General features: G+C 47.4%; 1 protein-coding gene across 1 annotated transcript in view; it reads right to left on the bottom strand.

Annotated features, from left to right (window-relative positions):
* The window catches only part of CLYBL (citramalyl-CoA lyase), a 581,768-nt gene that overhangs the window by 74,848 nt on the left and 478,988 nt on the right, over positions 1–27,932 (bottom strand). Inside the window, 1 exon segment of the mRNA XM_077297069.1 lies at positions 17,142–17,235. Within this exon segment, the coding sequence (XP_077153184.1) occupies positions 17,142–17,235 (94 nt within the window).

The raw sequence follows: 27,932 nt of genomic DNA, 5'->3' as shown, positions 1-27,932 counted from the left end.
GCAGTGTAAGCTTTCTTGTCTGGGAGCCCTGATACCTCATGCAACACCCTTTTTTATTTTTCCCAGCCACACTCAGAAGGCACAAACATCAACTTGGTAGAGGCCTAATATTAGAAAAATGTAAGGCTTGTAACACTGGTAGTTTACTAAAAGTAAGTGCAGGCCTGCCGGTCTGAAAACAATACTGCAACAGGCACCACACATGAAGGAGACCCAACTTGGAGTACAAATATTCCAAAATTAGGGGCAGACAACAGGAAATGTGCCATCAATTTACCTACAGTAGAAATTTGATAATGGCACAGCAGTAATCAGCCATGTGCCATGAACGTTGAATCAGGGTCTGTGCCAGCATTTAGAGCATTGAAGTTTCAATTAAGACGTGGTGACTAATGGAACGTTGTAAGCCTTCTTTGCTGGGAGCCCAAATACCTCATTCAACACCCTTTTTTATTTTTTCCAGCCCCACTCAGATGGCACAAACATCAGTTTCATACAGTACTATTGGTACACAAATGTAAGGAACGTAACATAGGTAGTTGACTGAAAGTGAGAACAGGCCTGCCTGTCTGAGCGCCCTACTTACATAAGCAACCCACCAGATGGAGACCCAACTTGTAGTCTCCACATTTAAAACAATTATTACCACACACCACAAAAGTGGCATCAATTTCCACAGAGTAGAAACAGTATAATAGGCATCTGACACACCTTCCACTATAAGAAACACACCAGATGGAGACCCAACTTGGAGTCTCCCCATTTAAAAAAATAATTGTCAAACACCACAAAAGTGGCATCAATTTCCACAGCAAAACCTGATCTTCTTGGCAGGAAAGAAGCTGTGGCAAAAACTCAGGTATAGGTGCGTTTTTGGTGCGTTTTTTTTCTCTTTGTCCATGCTAATGTCCTTGACTTTTCAGCAGCAAATAATGATACCTGCGTTTTTGCAGTGTTTTTTCAACACCCATAGAAGTCAATGGGTGAAAAACGCTGCAAAAACGCTGAAATGTCCAAAAAACGCAGCAAAGCACAAAATCCTGATGACACAAAAAACCAATGTGTGTGCATGAGATTTATGAATTTATGAAATCTCATAGGCTTTGCTGGTACTGTAAAAAACAGCTGAAAATTGGCATAAAAAATGCAGCAAAAACGCCCTGTGTGAACTTACCCTAATAGGACTCTGACACATGTTCCACTACAGGCAACACACCAGATGGAGACCCAACCTGAAGTCTCCACATTTCAGAAAATTATTATCACACACCACTAAAGTGGCATCAATTTCCACAGAGTAGAAACAGTATAATAGGCCTCTGACATACCTTCTACTACAGGCAACCCACCAAATGGAGACCCAACTTGAAGTCTCCCCATTTCAAAAAATAATTGTCAAACACCACAAAAGTGGCATCAATTTCCACAAAGTAGAAACAGTGTAATATGACTTTGACACACCTTTCACTACAGCCAACCCACCAGATGGAGACCCAACTTGGAGTCACCACATGTCAAAAAATAGTTTCCAACATCAGCAGCAGTAGCCACAGAAGACACCACAAAGATGGTACAGACTTTTAGGTGTTGAGTTCCCGCCGCTGTACAGGGGAATCTCGAACCACCTCCGCTGCGGTCTCCCATTCTCCTCCAGCCTCAGTGGAGCTTGCTCAGCAGAGACGTCAGTCCCAGCGCTTGGCTCAGGCAGATACTGTGCGTTTGGTTACTGCTGCTCATCCAGGCTCAGTCATTGTAACCAGCACTGATCAGCGGCGAGCAGGCGCCCCTGGGACTAAATCCTGCTTTTCTTCTTATGAGCATGCCCAAGGGAAGACCTCTCATTGGAGGTCGGGGGTCACATGCTCAGGTCCTGTGGCAGCTCCTATTGGACCACTAGGAAGGTCCCAGAGAGCTACAGCTATAAAAGGTTCGCATGGCCGCACGGCCATGCGCTAGCATAAACCTGTTATCGTGTGTGTGTGGATGTATGCCTGTTCTGGTGAATGCTCCTTAATCATTTCCATTCCTAGTGATGTTGACTGCTCACGAATGATGGAGCTACCTAGCGACTGACAGTGCTATCTTAAACACAAGAGCACAATCCTTACTGCGTCAAACTAGCAGCGACCGCCAGTGCAGCGCAGTGTGAAATTAGTGCGCTTTCCTAGCCCTAGTTAGGGTGGTTAGCAGCATCCGCCAGAGCGGTGCTGTACACACTCTGCGCGGTAATCTTTAATTAGTCCTGACAACCGGTCAGTGTAGGGTGGGAACTCCCGCTTGATCTAAGCATCTGACTCAGGGCATCCTCAGGCGCGGGCTCAAAAGCAAGCTCAGAGCGAGATCAATCATCAGCATAGTGGGGGTGAATTTCAGGGATCCCACTACGTCCATCTGCTGCACCCCGTGACTGCTAACAGGGCACAGTGTTTCCTTTGTTTCCCTGCGACTCTGTGAAGCAACAGTTCATACCGGGTGATGGAAACCCATGTTTATTCTGGCGTAGTACCGCCATATAGTGCCGCCATTACCTAGCAGCAGGTTCCATCTCTGCAGGATGGACCCCAGGCTGCGAACGCACATTATTACTATCTTGATATTTATTCGGTGGGTTCCGCCAGCCCTAACACAGACTGCAATAATGCGAGATCAATAAATGACACTAAAAACAATACCATGGCATAGTATACCCAATCTGTGAATGGGGTGCAAAACTCATTGGAGATCTATGACTTGTTCATTTTAATGAAAGTTAAGTGGTCTACACATTCAGGGGACAGCCGGATGCGCTTATCCTTCAAGACACCAGCAGCAGTGCTAAAGACATGTTCTGAGAGAATGCTGGCTGCTGGGCATAATAAAACCTCAGGCCACTATTACATTTTTGAAGACCAAAATGCAAAAGGGTCCAAACCCCTCCTGATGGCATTGATATTGAGCTCCAGATACTCCTGCACCGACCTCTCCAGTCGTTCATGACGTGTCAGACTTGTACTCTGTTCTGCTGGTGAACCGCCTGGTCTAAAAAATGTGTTAAACAACACACAGAAATTGCTTATGTCACTTACACTGCTGCTGCTAATGTTTTTTTGTGATGACACCTTCACGTTCCCGGGGTTGGACATCTAAAACTGCAATGCACACTGTGTACCTCACTGCTGTCTTGGGGAAAACCACTCTTAAGATTGTCTACAAGCGTGTTTCGATAATCAATCATGCACGCATCCCTTTCTGGGGGGGAGGGAAAGCATCTGGCTAAATTTACTCTTGTACCTTGCATCTAACAGAGTGGCAACCCTGTAGTCAGAATTAAGAATTATTTCTAACCATAAGAATACAGGCATCGATTTCGAGATGTGCAGCAAGAAGGTGCTCATGTGACGAGCGCTTCCATGAGGTCCAAGTCCATGGGGTGTTGGTGGTGGGGCGACACTCAAGGTTGCTTCTTTGGTCCCCTCGCATCAAACCATGGACAACAGAGAGCAGATCATTATCCTCTTCATCGCTTGACTTTTGAGTGTCCATCACCTTGTCCTCCTCCATTTGTTCCTTGGCTCCTGCATCTTCACTAGCAGATTGATACCACAAGCCCCCCTTGATCGCTGTATAGGCCACCCTCACGTGGCACCCGCCTGTGCGATGGCAGTCCAGAAATTTGAGATATTGTTATCCCTTACACATCATCACCTTCTCACACAGACTGTTCAAAGTGTGCTCTAGCATGTAGATGACCGGAATAGTGATGCTGATGATGGTACTGTTAGTGCTAACCATCTTACTAACCATATCTTAACTGTGCAGAAGGGTGCAGAGGTCCTTAATCTGTGCCCACTCCACAAGCGCCATTTGCACCACATCTGGACCACATTGACCCAGGCTATGCAAATGGACATACTGCACCAGGACTTGTTGCAACATGTGCAGAGTGGAATTACATCGTGTCAGAACATCGTTAATCAGACGGTTAACCGGTAGGTCAAAAGACCTTTGTAGTGATGCAAGTCAATGACCTGCAGGGTGCGATCGTCAGAAATAAGCACACAGCAATTGTGCTTTGTGCAGCAGCATATCCAGACAGGGATAGTGGCAAAGAAATTGCTTTACCACCAGGTTGAGGATGTGAGCCATGTAAGGCATGTGTAAGCGGTTGCCACGGCGTAAGGCCGCCACCAGGTTTGCACGTTATTGCACACGGCCTTTCCTGGCTGTTGGAATGTGTCTCTGATTAAAGGACATGTTGAGGTCACAAGTGGAGGCCCTAGAGGAGGTGGAGGAGGCAGAAGCAGTTGAGGAACTGTTAGATACAGAGGTTTGTCCTGCAAGCCTTGGGAATGCAAAGACTTGTAGAGCAGCCCCTTGACCGCCTCCTCCCACAGCAACCAGAATCACCCAGTGCTCAGTCAGTGAGATGTAACGCCCCTGCCCATGTTTGCTCACCCAGGTGTTAGTGGTGACATGCACCCTGGCAGACATAGATTTTTTCAGGGAATAGGTGATGTTGTCGGCAACATGCTGGTGTACCACAGGCACAGTTTTCTTAGAGAAGTAATGGCAACTGGTTATGGGGACTGCATTGCCCATCAACTTTCTGAAACAGTCTGTATCAAGCAGGCGGAAAGGCAGCATTTCTGTGGCCAACAGATTGGAGATGATGGAGTTCAATCTCTTAGTTTTGGCATGTGTAGGAGGAAACATTATTTTACGTGATCACAACTGCGGGACCGAGGGTTGGCTGCTGAGATGAGAGAGTGTGGAGTACGGAGAACAGGACAAACTGCTGGACTATGAGTGAGGTACAGGCAATGATGTTATGTTGGATTGAGAAAGATGTGTTGTGCTAGGTGGCACAAAAACAGCAGTCATTTCCACTTCCGTAACAGCTAATGGGTTCTCACTCACCCCGACTGTAGGGGTAAACAAGTGTAGTTTCAGCGGCAGGAGAACTATGTGAGTAGACTTGGAATGGTGACGGAGGAGGAAGAAACAGAAAATTGGGTTAATGGGATGGCCGGTGATTGGCGAGGCCAGCTAGTCCGCATTTTAGTGCAGTGAGATTTCCACACTAAGGCATGTGATCGCACATGTCCCAGTTCATGCATACAGTTGTCAAACTATTGCAATTTTTTTGCAAATTTGACAGATAACATGTGTTGGGTTATCCTTTGTGGTATCAAAAAAGGCCCAGGCTAGGTAACCCTTGATGCCCCTGCGAACTGCACACTCATGACCGATGCTAGCCACAGCCAGAGTTAAGGCTGAGTGCTTGTAGAGGTTGAATCACTTCATGTCTGTGTGGGAAACTGCAATGTAACCTCCTCATCTTCCTCCTCTGCTCAGCTATTCAGCTGCATACCTCTGGGTTCACACCAAGTTGTCTCTACAACCTCATGGTGAACCTCTCTGTTCTCACATTCCTCACTCTGTGAGTCACCCTCCTCCTCTTTCTGCCCTGACAACACAGTACAGTCCGCATGTACCTCTGGTATTGAAGTGTCATCAGAATCACCTCCACCCTTGGTGGTTAACGTCTGGTGACAAGAGTATGGATTCTGCTTGGACCCTACTTCGTCCAGTTCCAGATGCAACATTAAAAATTGATTGTATTGGTGTTTGATGTTAAGGTGAAGGAAGTGGAGGATGGGCCACTTGATGCAGTGCATGCCTTTCACTGTAGAACAAAATCTTTGTGAGCTTCATCTACAAGGCATACCGCTATACAGCTGCCATAGAAAGGGAATAAAGTAGCCCGGCCAGTAACAAATGTCAGTGGTCTTTGGATAGGACGAGACAGTGCTTGTTGAGCTTTCGTTCGCATTAACACCTAACCCATGTACACGTTGAACACTCAGTCTATTCCCCCTTCCAACACGACCTCACTTTTACCATACTCATGTTGTAAGTAGCATTCCCCTCTTGTAACCTGCTGTTTCACAACCTTAAGGTATCGTCACACTCAGCGACGCTGCAGCGATATAGACAACGAGCCGATCGCTGCAGCGTCGCTGTTCAGGTCGCTGGGGAGCTGTCACACAGACAGCTCTCTCCAGCGACCAACGATCAGGGGAACGACTTCGGCATCGTTGAAACTGTCTTCAACGATGCCAAAGTCCCCCTGGAGCACCCGGGTAACCAGGGTAAACATCGGGTTACTAAGTGCAGGGCCGCGCTTAGTAACCCGATATTTACCCTGGTTAGCAATGTAAGAGTTAAAAAAAAACCACTACATACTCACCTTCTGATGTCTGTCACGTCCCCCGGCGTCCGCGCTGCTGCTCAGAGCTTCCTTCACTGAATGTGTCAGGGCCGGCAGAGCACAGCGGTGACGTCACCGCTGTGCTCGGCTTTACAGCCGGCACTGACACATTCAGTGTAGGAAGCTCTGAGCAGCAGCGCGGACGCCGGGGGACGTGACAGACATCAGAAGGTGAGTATGTACTGTTTTTTTTTTTTACTTTTACAATGGTAACCAGGGTAAATATCGGGTTACTAAGCGCGGCCCTGCGCTTAGTAACCCGATATTTACCCTGGTTACCATTGTAAAACATTGCTGGCATCGTTGCTTTTGCTGTCAAACACGACGATACACACTGACCTAACGACGAAATAAGGTGCTGGCCTTCTAGCTCCGACCAATGATATCACAGCGGTATCCAGATAGCTGCTGCGTGTCAAACACAACGATATCGCTATCCAGGACGCTGCAACGTCACGGATCGTTGTCGTTCTCGTTGGAAAGTTGTTCAGTGTGAAGGTACCTTTAGGCCCACAGCTGTCAGTCATCTGTCACTAAATAAACAATCACTATTTATTTTCTTAGATATCGTGCCTGAACAACTCTGTTATACTTAACGATTTTTAAGTGGAAATCTGGCCTTTTGATTTGCCACTGAAACATAGTTTCAAACAAACGATTTGGAGTAGCAAATGGTGCCTCCGGAGACTACTACACAGCTTTATCACAATCTACTTTGAGGCAGGAAGATCGATTCCACACAGGACAGGATCCTATCTATACAATCGAAAAGTTCACTTTCAGCAACAGTCCTAATGCAGGAGCGACCTCTCTGCACTGTGACACTGAGACAAAGGTGCCAACAAAACAAGATGTCCGCTTTTTGTATGGCCAGGGACATGTGACTTCGGCAGCCAATCACAGAAGACCTTGTGTCATGACGTTGTGGATGGTTTCTGCACCCTGATTGGCTGGCAGAATCAACACACAAAGTTAAGGGAAAAAAACAACCTTTCCACACGCTTTTCTAACCTGTCCACACCCCCCACACACACACACTTCTCCCTGTGTCATCATACAGCACCACTATCCTAGCCAAAGTAATAACAAAAACAGTAGTGGAAATGCGATGATTAACCAAACTGTGATCGAATTTTGCAGACTTTGAGGAAAAATGCTTGTGAAAGTGAACACGAGTCCGAATGTGCTACATTTGTGCCAAATTTGAAATTGGCAAACTTTTTCTGAACGCGTTCGCTCCTCTCTACTCATAGGAAAATGTCACGGTCTCACCTAATTCGCTTATGGTGACTTGAAGCAAAATCCCGAGCCTGTTTGTCTCCTGCCCAAAAAAGGGCGGTGCCCAAATGTTACCTATGTGCAGTACCCCAAGTACAGAACAAAAGAAGCCCACTAAACTCGTTTCTGCCTCAATACCAAGGTCTCATCAGGGGAGTATACTTGTCAATGTAAAGACCGAAAAATCCATGAAACCATCCCATTTTCAGACGATGCAGCATTCTGCATGTTTGCCTGGAGGTGGTATCTGCCACTGCAGCGCCTTCCATCTCCATTCCTATAGTTTTTGATACCATAGTATGTTGGATTTTTGATCCCTACGTTGACAAGTACTTTCCCCTCATGAGGCATCGGTATTGAGGCAGAAACATGTTGGGAGGACTTCTATTGCTCTGTATTTGGGGTACTGTATATAGGTAACATTTGGCACTGCCCTTATTAAGGCAGGAGACAAACAGGATATGACAGGGGTCTTTAGAAACATTTCAATTACTCTGTCTTGGACCATCTGTCTCTGTGCTCAGCATAAGTGAATTTGGTGAGACCATAACATTTTCTTATAAGCACTGGCACTACGAGCACTTTATTATTATTATCATTATTGTTGTTTGTTGTGTATAAGACATTGCAGCTTTTTAACTATATCTACTAAAAGTTAGGTTTTATACTCTTTGCTGTGCTTACATCTATTTCTGAAGGAGTACAATCTGACCATTCCAACCGAATGGACATTTTTGCTGTGTAAATACAGTGGGTACGGAAAGTATTCAGACCCCTTTAAATTTTTCACTCTTTGTTTCATTGCAGCCATTTGGGAAATTTAAAAAAGTTCATTTTTTTTTCTCATTAATGTACCCTCTGCACCCCATCTTGACTGAGAAAAACAAAAATGTAGAAATTTTTGCAAATTTATTAAAACAGAAAAACTGAAATATCACATGGTCATAAGTATTCAGACCCTTTGCTCAGACACTCATATTTAAGTCACATGCTGTCCATTTCCTTGTGATCCTCCTTGAGATGGTTCTACTCCTTCATTGGAGTCCAGCTGTGATAAATTAAACTAATAGGACTTGATTTGTAAAGGCACATACCTGTCTATATAAGACCTCACAGCTCACAGTGCATGGCAGACCAAATGAGAATCATGAGGTCAAAAGAACTGGCCAAGGAGCTCAGAGGCAGAATTGTGGCAAGGCACAGATATGGCCAAGGTTACAAAAGAATTTCTGCAGTACTCAAGGTTCCTAAGAGCGCAGTGACCTCCATAATCCTTAAATGGAAGAAGTTTGGAACCACCAGAAGTCTTCCTAGACCTGACCGTCCTGCCAAACTGAGCAATCGTGGGAGACACGCCTTGGTGAGAGAGGTAAAGAAAAACCCCAAGGTCTCTGTGGTTGAGCTCCACAGATGCAGTAGGGAGATGGGAGAAAGTTCCACAAGGTCAACTATCACTGCAGCCCTCCACCAGTTGGGCCTTTATGGCAGAGTGGCCCAACGGAAGCTTCTCCTCAGTGCAAGACATATGAAAGCCCGCATAGAGTTTGCTACAAAACACATGAAGGACTCCCAGACTATGAGAAATAATATTCTCTGGTCTGATGAGACAAAGATAGACCTTTTTGGTGATATTTCTAAGCGGTATGTGTGGAGAAAACCAGGCACTGCTCATCACCTGGCCAATACAATCACAACAGCGAAACATTGTGGTGGCAGCATCATGTAATGAATGCGGCCAAGTACAGAGATATCATGGTTGAAAACCTCTTCCAGAATAGTCTGGACCTCAGACTTGGCCGAAGGTTCAGGCCCCGTCTCACATAGCGAGATCGCTAGCAAGATCGCTGCTGAGTCACAAGTTTTGTGACGCAACAGCAACCTTAGTAGCGATCTCGCTATGTTTGACACGTACCAGCGACCCGGCCCCTGCTGTGAGATCGCTGGTCGTGTCGGAATGGCCTGGACCTTTTTTTGGTCGTTGAGGTCCCGCTGACATCGCTGAATCGGTGTATGTGACACGGATTCAGCGATGTATTCACTGGTAACCAGGGTAAAGATCGGGTTACTAAGCACAGGGCCGCGCTTAGTAACCCGATGTTTACCCTGGCTACCATCGTAAATGTAAAAAAACAAACAGTACATACTCACATTCCGGTGTCCGTCAGGTCCCTTGCCGTCCGCTTCCCGCACTGACTGACTGCCGGCCGTAAAGTGAAAGTACAGCACAGCGGTAACGTCACCGCTCTGCTGTTAGGGCCGGCGCTCAGTCAGTGCAGGAAGCGGACGCCGGGGGATGCGAAGGTGAGTATGTAGTGTTTGTTATTTTACATTTTACACTGGTAACCAGGGTAAACATCGGGTTACTAAGCGCGGCCCTGCGCTTAGCAACCCGATGTTTACCCTGGTTACCCGGGGGACCTCGGCATTGTTGGTCGCTGGAGAGCGGTCTGTGTGACAGCTCTGTTATGATCCTAGTGGCTGAGGATCACAAAACGGACTAGCTAAGTTTATGAACATAGAGACGAGCTCTAGGGAGGTGGTAACTGGACTGACCGCAAACCTGATTCTAACCAACACACTAAAGGAAGCCGGTGAACGTGCCTAAAATCCTGGACGTCTCGACGCAGCCTGAGAAACTATCTACTCCTGGAGGGAAAGTAAGACCTCACTTGCCTCAAGAGAAATCACCCCAAAGATATAGGAAGCCCCCAACAAATAATAACGGTGAGGTAAGGGGAAAACACAAACGTAGAAATGAAAACAGATTAAGCAAATGAGGCCCGCTAATACTAGATAGCAGAAGACAGATAGGGAACTGTGCGGTCAGTAAAAAACCCTATGCAAAATATCCACGCTGAGAATACAAGAACCCCCACACCAACTAACGGTGTGAGGGGAGAAACTCAGCCCCCTAGAGCTACCAGCAAGCAAGGAAATCACATATTAGCAAGCTGGACAAGAAAACAAAAATAAACCAAGAAACACATGACCACTGATGGTCAAAAAATGAACCAAGCAAAACTTAGCTTCTCTTGAAGAGACTGATAACGAAGGACTGCAGGAGAGCTCCAAAATAGCACTGAAGACATTGACAGCAGGCAACAACTGAGAGTCCAGGTGAACTAAATAGGAAACCAGCTAAGAGATAACGAGACAGCTGATCCTGCCTCAGACCTGCAGAATGACACAAAGAACCACCAGAGGGAGCCCAAAGACAGCACTCACACAGTACCAGTTGTGACCACAAGAGGGAGCCCAAAAACAGAGTTCACAACAGTACCCCCCCCTTGAGGAGGGGTCACCGAACCCTCATCAAAACCCCCAGGGCGATCAGGATGAGCCACATGGAAGGCATGAACCAAATCGGCCGCATGAACATCAGAGGCGACAACCCAGGAATTATCCTCCTGACCATAGCCCTTCCACTTAACCAAATACTGAAGCCTCCGTCTAGAAATACGAGAATCCAAGATCTTCTCCACCACGTACTCCAATTCGCCCTCAAGCAGCACCGGAGCAGGGGGTTCAACAGAAGGAACCACAGGCACCACATACCTCCGCAACAAAGACCTATGGAACACGTTATGAATGGCAAACGACGCTGGGAGGTCCAAACGAAATGACACCGGGTTAAGGATTTCCAAAATCTTATAAGGACCGATGAAGCGAGGCTTGAATTTAGGAGAGGAAACCTTCATAGGGACATACCGAGAAGACAGCCATACCAAATCCCCAACAAGAAGTCGGGGACGGCGGTTGGCAAAGCGCTGAGCCTTCTCCTGTGACAACTTCAAATTGTCCACCACATGGTTCCAAATCTGCTGCAACCTATCCACCACAGAATCCACCCCAGGACAGTCAGAAGGCTCAACCTGACCCGAGGAAAAACGAGGATGAAAACCAGAATTGCAGAAAAAAGGCGAAACCAAAGTAGCAGAACTAGCCCGATTATTAAGGGCAAACTCGGCCAATGGCAAAAAAGTCACCCAATCATCCTGATCAGCAGAAACAAAACATCTTAAATAAGTTTCCAAGGTCTGATTAGTTCGCTCGGTTTGACCATTCGTCTGAGGATGGAAGGCCGACGAAAAAGACAAATCAATGCCCATCTTAGCACAAAAGATCCGCCAAAATCTGGACACAAACTGGGATCCTCTGTCAGACACAATATTTTCAGGGATGCCGTGCAAGCGAACCACATTCTGAAAAAATAGAGGAACCAAATCGGAGGAGGAAGGCAACTTAGGCAAGGGCACCAAATGGACCATTTTGGAAAAACGATCACACACCACCCAGATGACAGACATTCTCTGAGAGACTGGAAGATCCGAAATAAAATCCATGGAAATGTGCGTCCAAGGCCTCTTCGGGACAGGCAAAGGCAAAAGCAAACCGCTGGCACGAGAACAGCAAGGCTTAGCCCGAGCACAAATCCCACAGGACTGCACAAAGGAACGCACATCCCGCGACAAGGAAGGCCACCAGAAGGACCTAGCCACCAAATCTCTGGTACCAAAAATCCCAGGATGTCCTGCCAACACCGAAGAGTGAACCTCGGAAATAACTCTGCTGGTCCATCTATCTGGGACAAACAGTCTCTCTGGTGGGCAACGGTCCAGTCTATCCGCCTGAAATTTCTGCAGCACTCGTCGCAAATCTGGGGAAATGGCAGACAAAATCACTCCCTCTCTGAGGATACCAGCCGGCTCTGAAACTCCCGGAGAGTCAGGCACAAAACTCCTAGAAAGAGCATCAGCTTTCACGTTCTTCGAACCAGGCAGGTAAGAGACCACGAAATCGAAACGGGAGAAAAACAACGACCAACGAGCCTGTCTAGGATTCAGCCGGTTGGCAGACTCGAGATAAATCAGATTTTTGTGATCAGTTAAGACCACTACACGATGCTTAGCTCCCTCAAGCCAATGTCGCCACTCCTCAAATGCCCACTTCATAGCCAACAACTCCCGATTACCAACATCATAATTTCGCTCGGCAGGCGAAAACTTTCTTGAAAAGAAAGCACAAGGCTTCATCACAGAGCAATCAGAGCTTCTCTGCGACAAAACAGCCCCTGCTCCAATCTCAGAAGCATCAACCTCGACCTGAAAAGGAAGAGAGACATCAGGCTGACACAAAACTGGAGCCGAAGAAAACCGGCGCTTCAGCTCCCGAAAGGCTTCCACGGCCGCAGGAGACCAATTAGTCACATCAGAACCCTTCTTGGTCAAATCCGTCAAGGGTTTAACCACGCCAGAAAAATTAGCAATGAAGTGACGGTAAAAATTAGCAAAACCCAAGAACTTCTGAAGACTCTTAACAGATGTAGGCTGAGTCCAGTCATGAATAGCCTGGACCTTGACTGGGTCCATCTCAATAGTAGAAGGAGAAAAAATAAAACCCAAAAAGGAAACCTTCTGTACTCCGAAGAGACATTTTGAGCCCTTCACAAATAAGGCATTAGCACGCAGGACCTGAAATACCATCCTGACCTGCTTCACATGGGACTCCCAGTCCTCAGAAAAGACCAAAATGTCATCCAGATACACAATCATAAATTTATCCAGATATTCTCGGAAGATGTCATGCATGAAGGACTGGAACACAGAAGGAGCATTAGAGAGTCCAAAAGGCATCACCAAGTACTCAAAATGGCCTTCGGGCGTATTAAATGCTGTTTTCCATTCATCCCCCTGCTTAATGCGCACAAGGTTATACGCACCACGAAGATCTATCTTGGTGAACCAACTGGACCCCTTAATCCGAGCAAACAGATCAGACAACAATGGCAAAGGATACTGAAATTTGACCGTGATTTTATTGAAAAGACGATAATCTATACAAGGTCTCAGAGAACCATCCTTCTTGGCCACAAAAAAGAATCCTGCACCAAGAGGGGAGGAGGACGGGCGAATATGTCCCTTCTCTAAAGACTCCTTTATATAGCTCCGCATTGCGGCATGTTCTGGTACAGACAAATTAAAAAGTCGTCCCTTAGGGAACTTACTACCAGGAATCAAATTTATAGCACAATCACAATCCCTGTGAGGAGGCAGGGCACCGGATCTGGGCTCATCAAATACATCCTGGTAGTCCGACAAAAACTCAGGGACCTCAGAAGGAGTGGAAGAAGCAATTGATACCAAAGGAGCATCGCCATGAATCCCCTGGCAACCCCAACTTGACACAGACATAGCTTTCCAATCCAGAACTGGATTATGGGCCTGCAGCCATGGCAGACCCAACACGACAACATCATGCAAATTATGCAGCACAAGAAAGCGAATCACCTCCTGATGTACAGGAGTCATGCACATGGTCACTTGAGTCCAATATTGAGGCTTATTCTCAGCCAATGGTGTAGCATCAATTCCCCTCAGTGGAATAGGGAATTCCAAAGGCTCCAGGACAAAACCACAGCGCCTGGCAAACGACAAATCCATCAGATTCAGGGCAGCACCTGAATCCACAAAAGCCATAACCGAGTAGGATGACAAAGAACAAATTAAAGTAACAGACAAAATGAATTTAGGCTGTATAGTACCAATGGTGACAGGTTTAGCGATTTTTTTAACGCGCTTAGAGCATGCTGAGATAACATGAGTTGAATCACCACAGTAAAAGCACAACCCATTTTGACGTCTATGATTTTGCCGCTCAATTCTGGTCAGAACTCGGTCACATTGCATAGACTCAGGTCTCTGTTCAGAAAACACCGCCAGATGGTGCGCAGATTTGCGCTCCCGCAAACGCCGATCAATCTGAATGGCCAAAGCCATTTAGTCATTCAGACTTGCAGGCGTGGGGAACCCCACCATAACATTCTTAATGGCTTCAGAAAGACCTTCTCTGAAATTTGCAGCCAGGGCACACTCATTCCATTGAGTAAGCACCGACCATTTCCGAAATTTTTGACAATACACCTCAGCTTCATCCTGGCCCTGAGAAAGAGCCAGCAAGGCCTTTTCTGCCTGGTTCTCAAGATTAGGTTCCTCATAAAGCAGTCCAAGCGCCAGAAAAAACGCTTCCACATTCAGCAATGCAGGATCTCCTGGCACCAGAGAGAAGGCCCAATCTTGAGGGTCGCCACGTAACAAGGAGATAACAATTTTAACTTGCTGAGCGGAATCACCAGAGGAATGAGGTCTCAAAGATAGAAATAATTTACAATTATTCTTAAAATTCAGAAACCTAGATCTATCTCCAGAAAACAACTCAGGAATAGGTATTTTTGGCTCTGACATAGGGCTATGAACAACAAAATCCTGAATGCTTTGCACCCTTGCAGCAAGATGATCCACTCCACACTAGAAGTCAGACTCTGAATATCCATGTCTGCAGCTGAACACAAAACCACCCAGAGATTAAGGGGATGAGAGAAGCTGGACAGACTGCAGCAAAGATAGAGAGAAAAAAAAAAATTGTACTCAGGGCTTCTCTTATCCCACTTCTGCGATGCATTAAACACTTTTTTGGCCTGCTGTACTGTTATGATCCTAGTGGCTGAGGATCACAAAACAGACTAGCTAAGTTTATGAACATAGAGACGAGCTCTAGGGAGGTGGTAACTGGACTGACCGCAAACCTGATTCTAACCAACACACTAAAGGAAGCCGGTGAATGTGCCTAAAATCCTGGACGTCTCGACGCAGCCTGAGAAACTATCTACTCCTGGAGGGAACGTAAGACCTCACTTGCCTCAAGAGAAATCACCCCAAAGATATAGGAAGCCCCCAACAAATAATAACGGTGAGGTAAGGGGAAAACACAAACGTAGAAATGAAAACAGATTAAGCAAATGAGGCCCGCTAATACTAGATAGCAGAAGACAGATAGGGAACTGTGCGGTCAGTAAAAAACCCTATGCAAAATATCCACGCTGAGAATACAAGAACCCCCACACCAACTAACGGTGTGAGGGGAGAAACTCAGCCCCCTAGAGCTACCAGCAAGCAAGGAAATCACATATTAGCAAGCTGGACAAGAAAACAAAAATAAACCAAGAAACATATGACCACTGATGGTCAAAAAATGAACCAAGCAAAACTTAGCTTCTCTTGAAGAGACTGATAACGAAGGACTGCAGGAGAGCTCCAAAATAGCACTGAAGACATTGACAGCAGGCAACAACTGAGAGTCCAGGTGAACTAAATAGGAAACCAGCTAAGAGATAACGAGACAGCTGATCCTGCCTCAGACCTGCAGAATGACACAAAGAACCACCAGAGGGAGCCCAAAGACAGCACTCACACAGTACCAGTTGTGACCACAAGAGGGAGCCCAAAAACAGAGTTCACAACACAGCTCCCCAGCGACCACACAGCGACTAAACAGCGATGCTGCAGCGATCAGCATCGTTGTCTGTATCGCTGCAGCGTCGCTATGTGTGACGGGGCCTTTCACCTTCCAACAAGACAATGACCCTAAGCACACAGCTGAAATAACAAAGCAGTGGCTTCAGAACAACTCTGTCACCATTCTTGACTGGCCCAGCCAGAACCCTGACCTAAACCCAATTGAGCATCTCTGGAGAGACCTGAAAATGGCCATCCACCAACATTCACCATCCAACCTAACGGAGCTGGAGAGGATATGCAAGGAAGAATGTCAGAAAGTCACCAAATCCAGGTATGAAAAACTTGTTGCATCATTCCCAAGAAGACTCATCGCTGTACTAGCTCAAAAGGGTGTTTCTACTCAATACTGAGCAAAGGGACTGAATACTTATGACCATGTGATATGTCAGTATTTCTTTTTTTAATCAATTTGCAAAAAATTCTACATTTCTGTTTTTTTTAAGTCAAGATGGGGTGCAGAGTGTACATTAATGAGAAAAAATGAAGTTTTTTGAATTTACCAAATGGCTGCAATGAAACAAAGAGTAAAACATTTAAAGGGGTCTGAATACTTTCCGTACCCACTGTATATCATCATGATAATAGAATCTTCAGGATTATCCTCATAATGACTCTTCTGAGTTTATAATTATTCTGTACTTCCTATAATAGTCTACGTGCCCACGATGAAAAAGCAGCGTTTTGGATGCAGCTCACCTGTGCTGCATCCAAAACGCTACATTCTACATTAGAAGCACAGTGGATGGGATTTATAGAAATCCCATGCCCACAATGCTTCTATTTACTGCTGCATAAACTCCCCCGCGGTGTGGGTTTATGAGCTGCAGCATGTCAATTACCTGCAGTGGTGATGCTGTGTACTTTCGCTCATAGCTATTCATTAGACGCAGTAAATACGCATGGTTCACTGAACACAAATGCTGATTTACCTGCATGATTAGTACGCAGCGTTTTGGATGCAGCAAAAATAAGCTGCGTCAAAATGCTGCTATTTCCTGATCATGGGCACATAACCTCAGAGATCAGCCATTTACATACACAGACTTCCTGATTAATTTATAATGGACTTGTGCTAATGCCCAATAGCCAATACGAACAAGCATAACTGCAGTGTAAAGCCAAAGAACATATGTGAAAATCAGCATAATAGCCAACATTTAACAAAATAACATTGAAGACTTCCTCAATTTAAGATTTGCACATATTTTTTAAGATCACAATGTCAACATGAATTAACATTCTTGTACAAAATTTCAAACCTATGCTTGCTCTAAAATCTTCTGCTCCAAAGACAACTCCATCCAAGTGAAGACCGACCTTGGGCCCCCTTTGTATAGCTTCTTCACAAACATCCTGTGAGTGAAATAATATTGGATTTTTGTTCATTTTTTAAAATACCTCAAAGATTTTATACATTTAAATCGTGGTTTCTTTCAAGGCATAATTAAGAAGGTGGTTTTACTTTCTGTAAACTATGTTGAAGAAAAATTTAGAAAAACTACTGAAAGAAATGAGTATTCCATTTACCGTAGCTTTACATTTCCAAGAAGAACATTTTAAATAATTTTATAGAAAGGACTCAACGTAAGAATGCCATGGATGTTAAATGTTTGTTCCCAGGTTTTGGTTTGAAATGCAGAAAATACAATGTCTATGGTTAGCCATAGACTGGAGCCCCATACAGAAGATAGCTGTTGGCCAAACTATGGTTTGGCCAGTTGTGCAGCAGGCAGCTATCATGACTCCTCCATACACAGCAGAGCGGCGCACTCGTTTGTACTATATTAGACACTGCTGCCAGACTCCTCAGGTGGCTTATCTCACCAAGGAAAAAACATGCTGGATCCTTATCTCCCTGATATAATCTATTGGGGGACAGTGGGGAAGATCTCATACACATTACATTGTCAGCTGTGCTCATCAAGATCTGTGTGTTCAGATGACGTTAGTCTAACGTGTATGCGGACCTTCAGGCTGGCTATATAATGGCACACCTAAAGATAATAGTCTATTGAAGTTGCCAAGTTTGGTGGAATTGGCTGAAAATCTAATGTGTGTGAGAGACCTCAGCGGCAGATATGGGTATAAAAGGGACTGAGCATGTTTTATTTTCAATATGCTAACCCTTTGTTCCTACAGGAGATATGCATCTCTGCTAAAGACATTATTCTACTCTTCCAATTTAAATAAACATAAAAGCCCCCAAAAATCTGGTTCATACATTTTTATCTTCAAATATTATGTTTTAGCTTTATACTTCCTTTAGCATTGTTTATGTATTTAATGTTTCCCTCAAATACATTTCATATGCTACATCTGGATTTTATCCAGATAACTTATAAAGTCCTGTGAACTTTAAAATCACTCTTCCTTCAAAAATGTTAGTGATAGGATTGATTCAAATTAGGAAATATTCTATAAAAAAATGAGGCAAACATCTTAAATGTGGGCAACGACAGAAGAAATAGAGTATATGTGCTGTTTAAAAAGATTCTTTTCTTTTATTAAATAGAATGAATTAAAACACAAATTTCATTTAAATATTCACAAAGGCTGCAATGCTAATTATAATGAATGGGAGAGCTACAAAATATACAACCAGTGTTGAGCATTCCGATACCGCAAGTATCGGGTATCGGCCGATACTTGCGGGTATCGGAATTCCGATACCGAGATCCGATACTTTTGTGGTATCGGGAATCGGTATCGGGATTAATATCAATGTGTAAAATAAAGAATTAAAATTAAAATAGGGATATACTCACCTCTCCGGCGGCTCCTGGACTTTACCGCCATAACCGGGAGCCGTTGTACCTAAGAATGCGCGCTTGCAGGGCCTTAGATGAGGTCACTGCGCTCTGATTGGTCCGTAGCGGTCGCGTGACCGCTACGCGACCAATCACAAAGCAGTGACGTCTTCTAAGGTATTTCAAGCGCTTGAAAGACCTTAGGTGACGTCACTGCTTTGTGATTGGTCGCGTAGCGGTCACGCGACCGCTATGGACCAATCAGAGCACAGTGACCTCATCTAAGGCCCTTCAAGCGCGCATTCTTAGGTACAACGGCTCCCGGTTACGGCGGTAAAGTCCAGGCTGCGTCGGAGGGGGAGTATATCCCTATTTTTTATTTTAATTCTTTCTTTTACACATTGATATGGATCCCAGGGCCTGAAGGAGAGTTTCCTCTCCTTCAGACCCTGGGAACCATCAGGAATACCGTCCGATACTTGAGTCCCATTGACTTGTATTGGTATCGGGTATCGGTATCGGATTAGATCTGATACTTTGCCGGTATCGGCCAATACTTTCTGATACCGATACTTTCAAGTATCGGACGGTATCGCTCAACACTATATACAACACATTGTTATCATATAAAATTGAACTGACATCTCGAAATGTGCGTTGGGGCGGTGGAGTATCTACATCACAACTCAGTCACCAATGTAAGTGTCTACTGTTATTTTTTATTGACATTCTTATGCATGCCTTAGAGCAGCACTTTATTTATTATGCACTTTAAAAGATAGTGGCATGGTTCCAATTGGTGGTAATCAGACACACTTCAATTTTATATGGTAACAATGTGTTGTATATTTTGTAGCTCTCCCATTCATTATAATTGGCATCGCAGCCTTTGAGATTATTTAGATGAAATTTGTGTTTTTATTCATTCTATTTAACAAAAGAAAATAATCTTTTTAAACAGCACATATACTCTATTTCTTCTGTCGTTGCTCAATGTGATATTTTGAGTTGTGCAGGATTATCAACATTTGTCTGTTTTGTTGTTATCTTAAATGTGGGGTGTGTTAAGAACACAACATCTATAATGGCCCTTCAGTCCATCTAGACTGCTGCTGGCGACCCTTCTCCTGGATCTAACCGGTCTGTTACTAGTACACAACAAATAGGCAGTAAAAAATGAGTGGAATAGCTATGCTATCTTCAAATATTCATGCTCAAAGTAGAAGTAAAATGTTTATTGAGTCTAAAGGTACCTTCACACGAAACGACGCTGCAGCGATAGCGACAACGATGCCGATCGCTGCAGCGTCGCTGTTTGATCGCTGGAGAGCTGTCACACAGACCGCTCTCCAGCGACCAACGATGCCGAGGTCCCCGGGTAACCAGGGTAAACATCGGGTTGCTAAGCGCAGGGTCGCGCTTAGTAACCCGATGTTTACCCTGGTTACCAGCGTAAAATGTAAAAAAAACAAACAGTACATACTTACATGCGTCCCCCGGCGTCCGCTTCCTGCAATGACTGAGCGCCGGCAGTAGCAGGGCACAGCGGTGACGTCACTGCTGTGCTGTGCTTTCACTTTCACTTTGCGGCGCTCAGTCAGTGTGGGAAGCGGACGCCGGGGGACGCATGTAAGTATGTACTGTTTGTTTTTTTTAACATTTTACGCTGGTAACCAGGGTAAACATCGGGTTACTAAGTGCGGCCCTGCGCTTAGTAACCCGATGTTTACCCTGGTTACCAGTGTAAAACATCGCTGGTATCGTTGCTTTTGCTGTCAAACACAACGATACACGGCGATCGGACGACCAAATAAAGTTCTGAACTTTATTCAGCGACCAGCGATATCACAGCAGGATCCTGATCGCTGCTGCGTGTCAAACTAAACGATATTGCTAGCCAGGACGCTGCAACGTCACGGATCGCTAGCGATATCGTTACAAAGTCGTTTCGTGTGAAGGTACCTTAAGCGTTTCATGGTCATACTGACCCTTTCGTCAGGACAAGACATTGACTTGTCCTAGTGAAGGAGTTGTTGCGACCCTGAAACTTGTACCACTCAATAGACATTAACTTTGAATGTCTAAAGATAGCAGGGTTACTACTAATCCCATTTTTCACTGTCTATTGGTAGGATAGAACCATGTGACACATTACAGGCGACCCCTTCATGACCTGACTGCAGATCTCCACGATCACTAATGGATCTGCTTACTGCTACCTTTAAATTGGAAAGCAGCTTAAAAACTGACCACTTCATGATCAGGCAGAGTACTGATGAATATTATCAACAAGGGACCCATATAAAATCCATAGTAATGGATAAATGAATGAATAAAAAATACTTTATTAACTTAGGACAGAAAGTATACAAATAGTAAAAGAACATCCAGAGGAGCATAGGCATAGGTAGGAGGTCAAATGAATGAGAGGTATAAAATAATTATAACATGACCTCCTAAATATCCTGTAATCAGTTGGATATAGCTTTTCAAAACATATATAAAACAGAAGGGGGACTAGAGTAGAAAAGTATCACTTACGGTTAGTGTTGAGCGATACTTTCCGATATCGGAAAGTATCGGTATCGGAAAGTATCGGCCGATACCGTCAAAATATCGGATCCAATCCGATACCGATACCCGATCCCAATGCAAGTCAATGGGACGAAAATATCGGAATTAAAAGAAACCCTTTATACACTTGTAGGTTCATTCTACATGAAGGAAAACAACTAAGAATAATGTAGGATGTATTGGGGGACGTGGCGGAGATATTAAAGGCACAGAGGTTTAGCCCAATGTAATAGAATAGCAGGATTTTGCGTTTTTTTTTATGACGTTCGGTGTTAGAAAGAATTTGACTATGTTAATTTTTTTTTTAATGTCAGATATTGATGTTTCACTGCTTCCACGCCCTTCACCTTTTTTTTTACTTCTCCCACGCTTTCTTCTTAATTACCCTCATCATCAGCTTCTTTGACATCAACTTCTTCACCTTATTCATCTTCTTCTTCATCTTCTACCTATTATTTTTTGGGTTACATTGTTCATATTGTTTTTAGTTTACTATTATCTTCATCATATTCTACTTCTTCATCATATTCTTATTTGTGACAGGCATTCCCGTAGTTGTTATCTATAAAAGTTTGAAGATTACACCTTCCGTTCTGCCTGTCACAAAACAGTTACATTTGTCCGCGTTCAGTTTGGCCTGCAGCATCAGGCTTTATCCAGGGGCACCACGAGGAGGAACGGACTCACCCCCATACACTGCTTAGTCTTCTTCTGCTTATAATTTACATAATATTTTTTGCTCTGATATTTTGTGTTATGCTTAATGTCCTTCTGCTCTTTGTTCTGCAGCCTCTTGTTCTTCTGCTTCTCGGTCTTCCAGGTCGTCGTCGTCTCCAGGGTCGTCGTCTCCGGGGTCGTCGTCATCGGGGTGGTCTCCGGGGTCGTCGTCATCGGGGTGGTCTTCAGGGTCATCGTCTCCAGGGTCGTCGTCATCACGGTGGTTGTCGTCTCTGGTGTCGTCGTCATCTTAGGGGTGGTCTTCCGGGTCATCGTGTTTAGTCTCTTGAACTTGGAAATGTAGCAGAAGGTACAAGAAGGCTGAGAAAATGCCGAGAACCAGCTGATGGAACTGGAACTCGGATGGCTACCCGAAGGTCCAAGAGCCAATGGAACGACCGAGGACCAGCTGACGTTACTGGAACCCGGTTACTAAGCAGGAGGTACCTGTGCTGAAAGCACTACCAAGGACCACCTGACGTTGGTGGAACTCAGATACCCAGAGGGAGGCACCTAAGCCAAAGGCTCTGCCCGGAACCAGCTGACGGTACTGGAACCAGGATGGGGAGCAGAAGGTACAAGAGCAAAAGACACTGCCGAGAACCAGCTGACGGTGCTGGAACCCGGATGGGTAGCCGAAGGTCCAAGAGCCAATGGAACTACCGAGGACCAGCTGACGTTACTGGAACCCGGTTACTAAGCAGGAGGTACCCGTGCCTGAAAGCACTACCAAGGACCACCTGACGTTGGTGGAACTCGGATACCAAAGGGAGGCACCTAAGCCAAAGGCTCTGCCCGGAACCAGCTGACGGTACTGGAACCAGGATGGGGAGCAGAAGGTCCAAGAGCAAGTGTCTGCGTGGCTTTTGCAGGACACGTTGCCGGCTGCACAGCAGGGGAACAGCTGGCGGTGCTGGACCCCACTGACACATTGGCTGGTGTTTTTCTCTGTGCAGCTAGCACATCTGGGCCCCAACTGGCGGTTTGTTAGAGCCCAGGGTCAGCAGGAGGAGGAGGAGCAGGAGCAGGGGGAGGGGAGTGTAGGCCGAAGCCTGCACTGGCGGCAGCTTTGGGTCTGTTGTGTCTGCGTGGCGGTCGCAGGACACGTTGCCGGCTACACAGCAGGGGAACAGCTGGCGGTGCTGGACCCCACTGACACATTGGCGAGGTGTTTGGCTCTGTGCAGCCAGCACTTCCGGACAGCAACTAGCGGTGTTGGAGCCCGGGCTCTGCAGGGGGAGCAGAGTGTAGGCCGAAGCCTACTTGAACCAATTTCAAAGGTAACCTTTAACCCCCCCTCAGGGGTTAGAAAGTAGAAGAGCCACAGCTTATGCAGCAGTAGTGCTGCACAAGTCAAAGGTTGCTCTTTTAATTTCGCTCCTTGCACACGCTGAATGAAACACGTATAACATTTAGCCCTTTATACAGTCAAACTGTGTTGGAGGCGCGAGTTCCCTTTGTAATGAGACGCAGCACAGATGTCAAGAATCCCACCTTGGTGCTGGGTGCAGCCTCCTGAGCGTTGTTATTTGCTGTACAGGAGTCTGCGCTGTCGTGTTATCCCCTGGCCTAGCGCTGTTAGCGCTGCCCATCTTCTGACATCATTTAATGTCGGCCGGTGCGGTTCGCGATGACCATGAATCCCAGCCCCGCAGTGTCTTAACATTGTAAAAACACTGCGGGGCTGGGATTCAGGGCCTGGCGCAGCACATATGTTGGCCTCTCACACTCGGGTCCTTACACCCGCTTCAGACTGTGCGGCGTCATCTGATCCCTTATCGCATGCCACGGCCATGAAGCCGCACAGTCCGAAGAAGGCGGAAGGAGAGGAGGGACAGGCGAACTGATGCACTGATCCTGCCCATCAATCACACCCTCGCAGTCCCAATAAATAAGACACCGAGGGGCGTTGTGTGGGTCAGGGCGGCCGCAGAGGCGCAGCCAGCCAAACAATGATGCCAGAAGACGGGCAGCGCTACCAAGGGGGTTGCAGCGTGTCATTACAAAGGAAAGTCACACCACCGGGACGGTTAAATGGTCACACAGAGGACACATTGCAGACGTGTTTTCAGTTCCACATGTGCGAGGAGAATACGTTTCTGAGCCACCTTGCACACATGCAGCATTACCGCTGTACAAGGTGGCTGGATAACGTAAAAACGCCTGGGGGAGGGGGGACAGGTTCCCTTCAATTTCAGTTCTTGTGTCTGCGTGGCTTTTGCAGGACACGTTGCCGGCTGCACAGCAGGGGAACAGCTGGCGGTGCTGGACCCCACTGACACATTGGCTGGTGTTTTTCTCTGTGCAGCTAGCAGTACCGGGCCCCAACTGGCGGTGTTAGAGCCCAGGGTCAGCAGGAGGAGCAGGGGGAGCGGAGTGTAGGCCGAAGCCTGCACTCGAGCAAGTTGAAAGGAAACCTTTAACCCCCCCCCCCCCCAGGCGTTTGTAGCTGAAAGAGCCATTGTGTACAGCACTAATGCTGGAAAAGGTAAACTTAGCTCTTTTAATTATGGTCCTTGCACATGCGGAACCTAACAGTTATGAAATGTGTCCCCTCACAGCGTAAAACCGTCCGGTAGGTGGAACTTTCCTTTGTCGTGTGACGCAGCACAGCCATCATTTTTACCCCCTTGGCGCCGTGCGCCGCCTCCTCAGCGTTGTTTGAATCTGTCCCGGAGCCTGCGCTGTTAGGTTAGCCCTTGGCCATGCACACATTTTGCGCTGCCCGTCTTCTGACATCATTTGGTGTCAGGCTGGCTGCGCCTGTGCGGGTGCGCTGGCCGAGATCCCGCCTCGCAGTGTCGTCTAATGTAATCCCACCGCGGGCCTGTGATCCGTGCCCGTGCGCAGTGCATATCCTCGCCTCTCACTCCCCTCCCTACGGCTTTTTCAGACTGTGCGGTGTCACGGCCGTGGCATGCTATTAGGGACCAGCTGACATCGCACAGTCTGAAGAAGCCGTAGGGAGGGGAGTGAGAGGCGAGGATATGCACTGCGCACGGGCACGGATCACAGGCCCGCGGTGGGATTACATTAGACGACACTGCGAGGCGGGATCTCGGCCAGCGCACCCGCACAGGCGCAGCCAGCCTGACACCAAATGATGTCAGAAGACGGGCAGCGCAAAATGTGTGCATGGCCAAGGGCTAACCTAACAGCGCAGGCTCCGGGACAGATTCAAACAACGCTGAGGAGGCGGCGCACGGCGCCAAGGGGGTAAAAATGATGGCTGTGCTGCGTCACACGACAAAGGAAAGTTCCACCTACCGGACGGTTTAACGCTGTGATGGGACACATTTCATAACTGTTAGGTTCCGCATGTGCAAGGAGCACCACGAAAAGAGGCACTTTTTCCCTTTGCATCATTACTGCTGCACAAGGTGGCTCCTTCAGTAACAAACGCCTGGGGGGGGGGGGGGGGACAGGTTCCCTTAAAGTAAACTTGTTGTGACTGCGTGGCGGTCGCAGTACACGTTGCCGTATACACAGCAGGGGAACAGCTGGCGGTGCTGAACCCCACTAACACATTGGCGAGGTGTTTGGCTCTGTGCGTACAGCACTTCTGGACGGCAACTGGCGGTGTTGGAGCCCAGGGACAGGTGGAGGAGGAGGAGGTTGGAGGAGGTAGGAGGGATTGCCACACACACAGCAGGGGAACAGCTGACGTTACTGAACCCCAATAACAGAGGAGGGACTGTTGACTGTGCGTACAGCACTTCTGGACGGCAACTGGCGGTGTTGGAGCCCAGGGACAGGTGGAGGAGGAGGAGGTTGGAGGAGGTAGGAGGGATTGCCACACACACAGCAGGGGAACAGCTGACGTTACTGAACCCCAATAACAGAGGAGGGACTGTTGACTGTGCGTACAGCACTTCTGGACGGCAACTGGCGGTGTTGGAGCCCAGGGACAGGTGGAGGAGGAGGAGGTTGGAGGAGGTAGGAGGGATTGCCACACACACAGCAGGGGAACAGCTGACGTTACTGAACCCCAATAACAGAGGAGGGACTGTTGACTGTGCGTACAGCACTTCTGGACGGCAACTGGCGGTGTTGGAGCCCAGGGACAGGTGGAGGAGGAGGAGGTTGGAGGAGGTAGGAGGGATTGCCACACACACAGCAGGGGAACAGCTGACGTTACTGAACCCCAATAACAGAGGAGGGACTGTTGACTGTGCGTACAGCACTTCTGGACGGCAACTGGCGGTGTTGGAGCCCAGGGACAGGTGGAGGAGGAGGAGGTTGGAGGAGGTTGGAGGAGGTAGGAGGGATTGCCACACACACAGCAGGGGAACAGCTGACGTTACTGAACCCCAATAACAGAGGAGGGACTGTTGACTGTGCGTACAGCACTTCTGGACGGCAACTGGCGGTGTTGGAGCCCAGGGACAGGTGGAGGAGGAGGAGGTTGGAGGAGGTAGGAGGGATTGCCACACACACAGCAGGGGAACAGCTGACGTTACTGAACCCCAATAACAGAGGAGGGACTGTTGACTGTGCGTACAGCACTTCTGGACGGCAACTGGCGGTGTTGGAGCCCAGGGACAGGTGGAGGAGGAGGAGGTTGGAGGAGGTTGGAGGAGGTAGGAGGGGTTGCCACACACACAGCAGGGGAACAGCTGACGTTACTGAACCCCAATAACAGAGGAGGGACTGTTGACTGTGCGTACAGCACTTCTGGACGGCAACTGGCGGTGTTGGAGCCCAGGGACAGGTGGAGGAGGAGGAGGTTGGAGGAGGTAGGAGGGATTGCCACACACACAGCAGGGGAACAGCTGACGTTACTGAACCCCAATAACAGAGGAGGGACTGTTGACTGTGCGTACAGCACTTCTGGACGGCAACTGGCGGTGTTGGAGCCCAGGGACAGGTGGAGGAGGAGGAGGTTGGAGGAGGTAGGAGGGATTGCCACACACACAGCAGGGGAACAGCTGACGTTACTGAACCCCAATAACAGAGGAGGGACTGTTGACTGTGCGTACAGCACTTCTGGACGGCAACTGGCGGTGTTGGAGCCCAGGGACAGGTGGAGGAGGAGGAGGTTGGAGGAGGTAGGAGGGATTGCCACACACACAGCAGGGGAACAGCTGACGTTACTGAACCCCAATAACAGAGGAGGGACTGTTGACTGTGCGTACAGCACTTCTGGACGGCAACTGGCGGTGTTGGAGCCCAGGGACAGGTGGAGGAGGAGGAGGTTGGAGGAGGTAGGAGGGATTGCCACACACACAGCAGGGGAACAGCTGACGTTACTGAACCCCAATAACAGAGGAGGGACTGTTGACTGTGCGTACAGCACTTCTGGACGGCAACTGGCGGTGTTGGAGCCCAGGGACAGGTGGAGGAGGAGGAGGTTGGAGGAGGTAGGAGGGATTGCCACACACACAGCAGGGGAACAGCTGACGTTACTGAACCCCAATAACAGAGGAGGGACTGTTGACTGTGCGTACAGCACTTCTGGACGGCAACTGGCGGTGTTGGAGCCCAGGGACAGGTGGAGGAGGAGGAGGTTGGAGGAGGTAGGAGGGATTGCCACACACACAGCAGGGGAACAGCTGACGTTACTGAACCCCAATAACAGAGGAGGGACTGTTGACTGTGCGTACAGCACTTCTGGACGGCAACTGGCGGTGTTGGAGCCCAGGGACCGGTGGAAAAGCAGAGGAACACAATGTAGGCCGAAGCCTGAGAAAGTCGAAAGGGAACCTTTAACCCCCCCCCAAGGCGTTTGTAGCTGAAAGAGCCAGCTTGTGCAGCACAAAAGATGCAAAAGGAAAAGGTGGCTCTTTTCATCATGCTCCTTGCAAACACAGAACTAAACACTTATAAAATGTGTCCCCTGCAACCGTAAAACCGTCCCGGAGGTGGGACTTTCCTTCGTAATGTGACGCAGCACAGCCGTCATTCCTACCCCCCCGGCGCCGCGCACCGGCTCCTCAGCGTTGTTTTATTCCGTCCCGGAGCCTGCGCTGTTATGTTATCCCGTGGCCAGGCACACTTAGCGCTGCCCGTCTT

Source organism: Ranitomeya variabilis, chromosome 3 (genome assembly GCF_051348905.1).
Source record: "Ranitomeya variabilis isolate aRanVar5 chromosome 3, aRanVar5.hap1, whole genome shotgun sequence".
Lineage (NCBI taxonomy): Eukaryota > Metazoa > Chordata > Amphibia > Anura > Dendrobatidae > Ranitomeya > Ranitomeya variabilis.
This window is presented reverse-complemented; position numbering and strand designations above follow the sequence as displayed.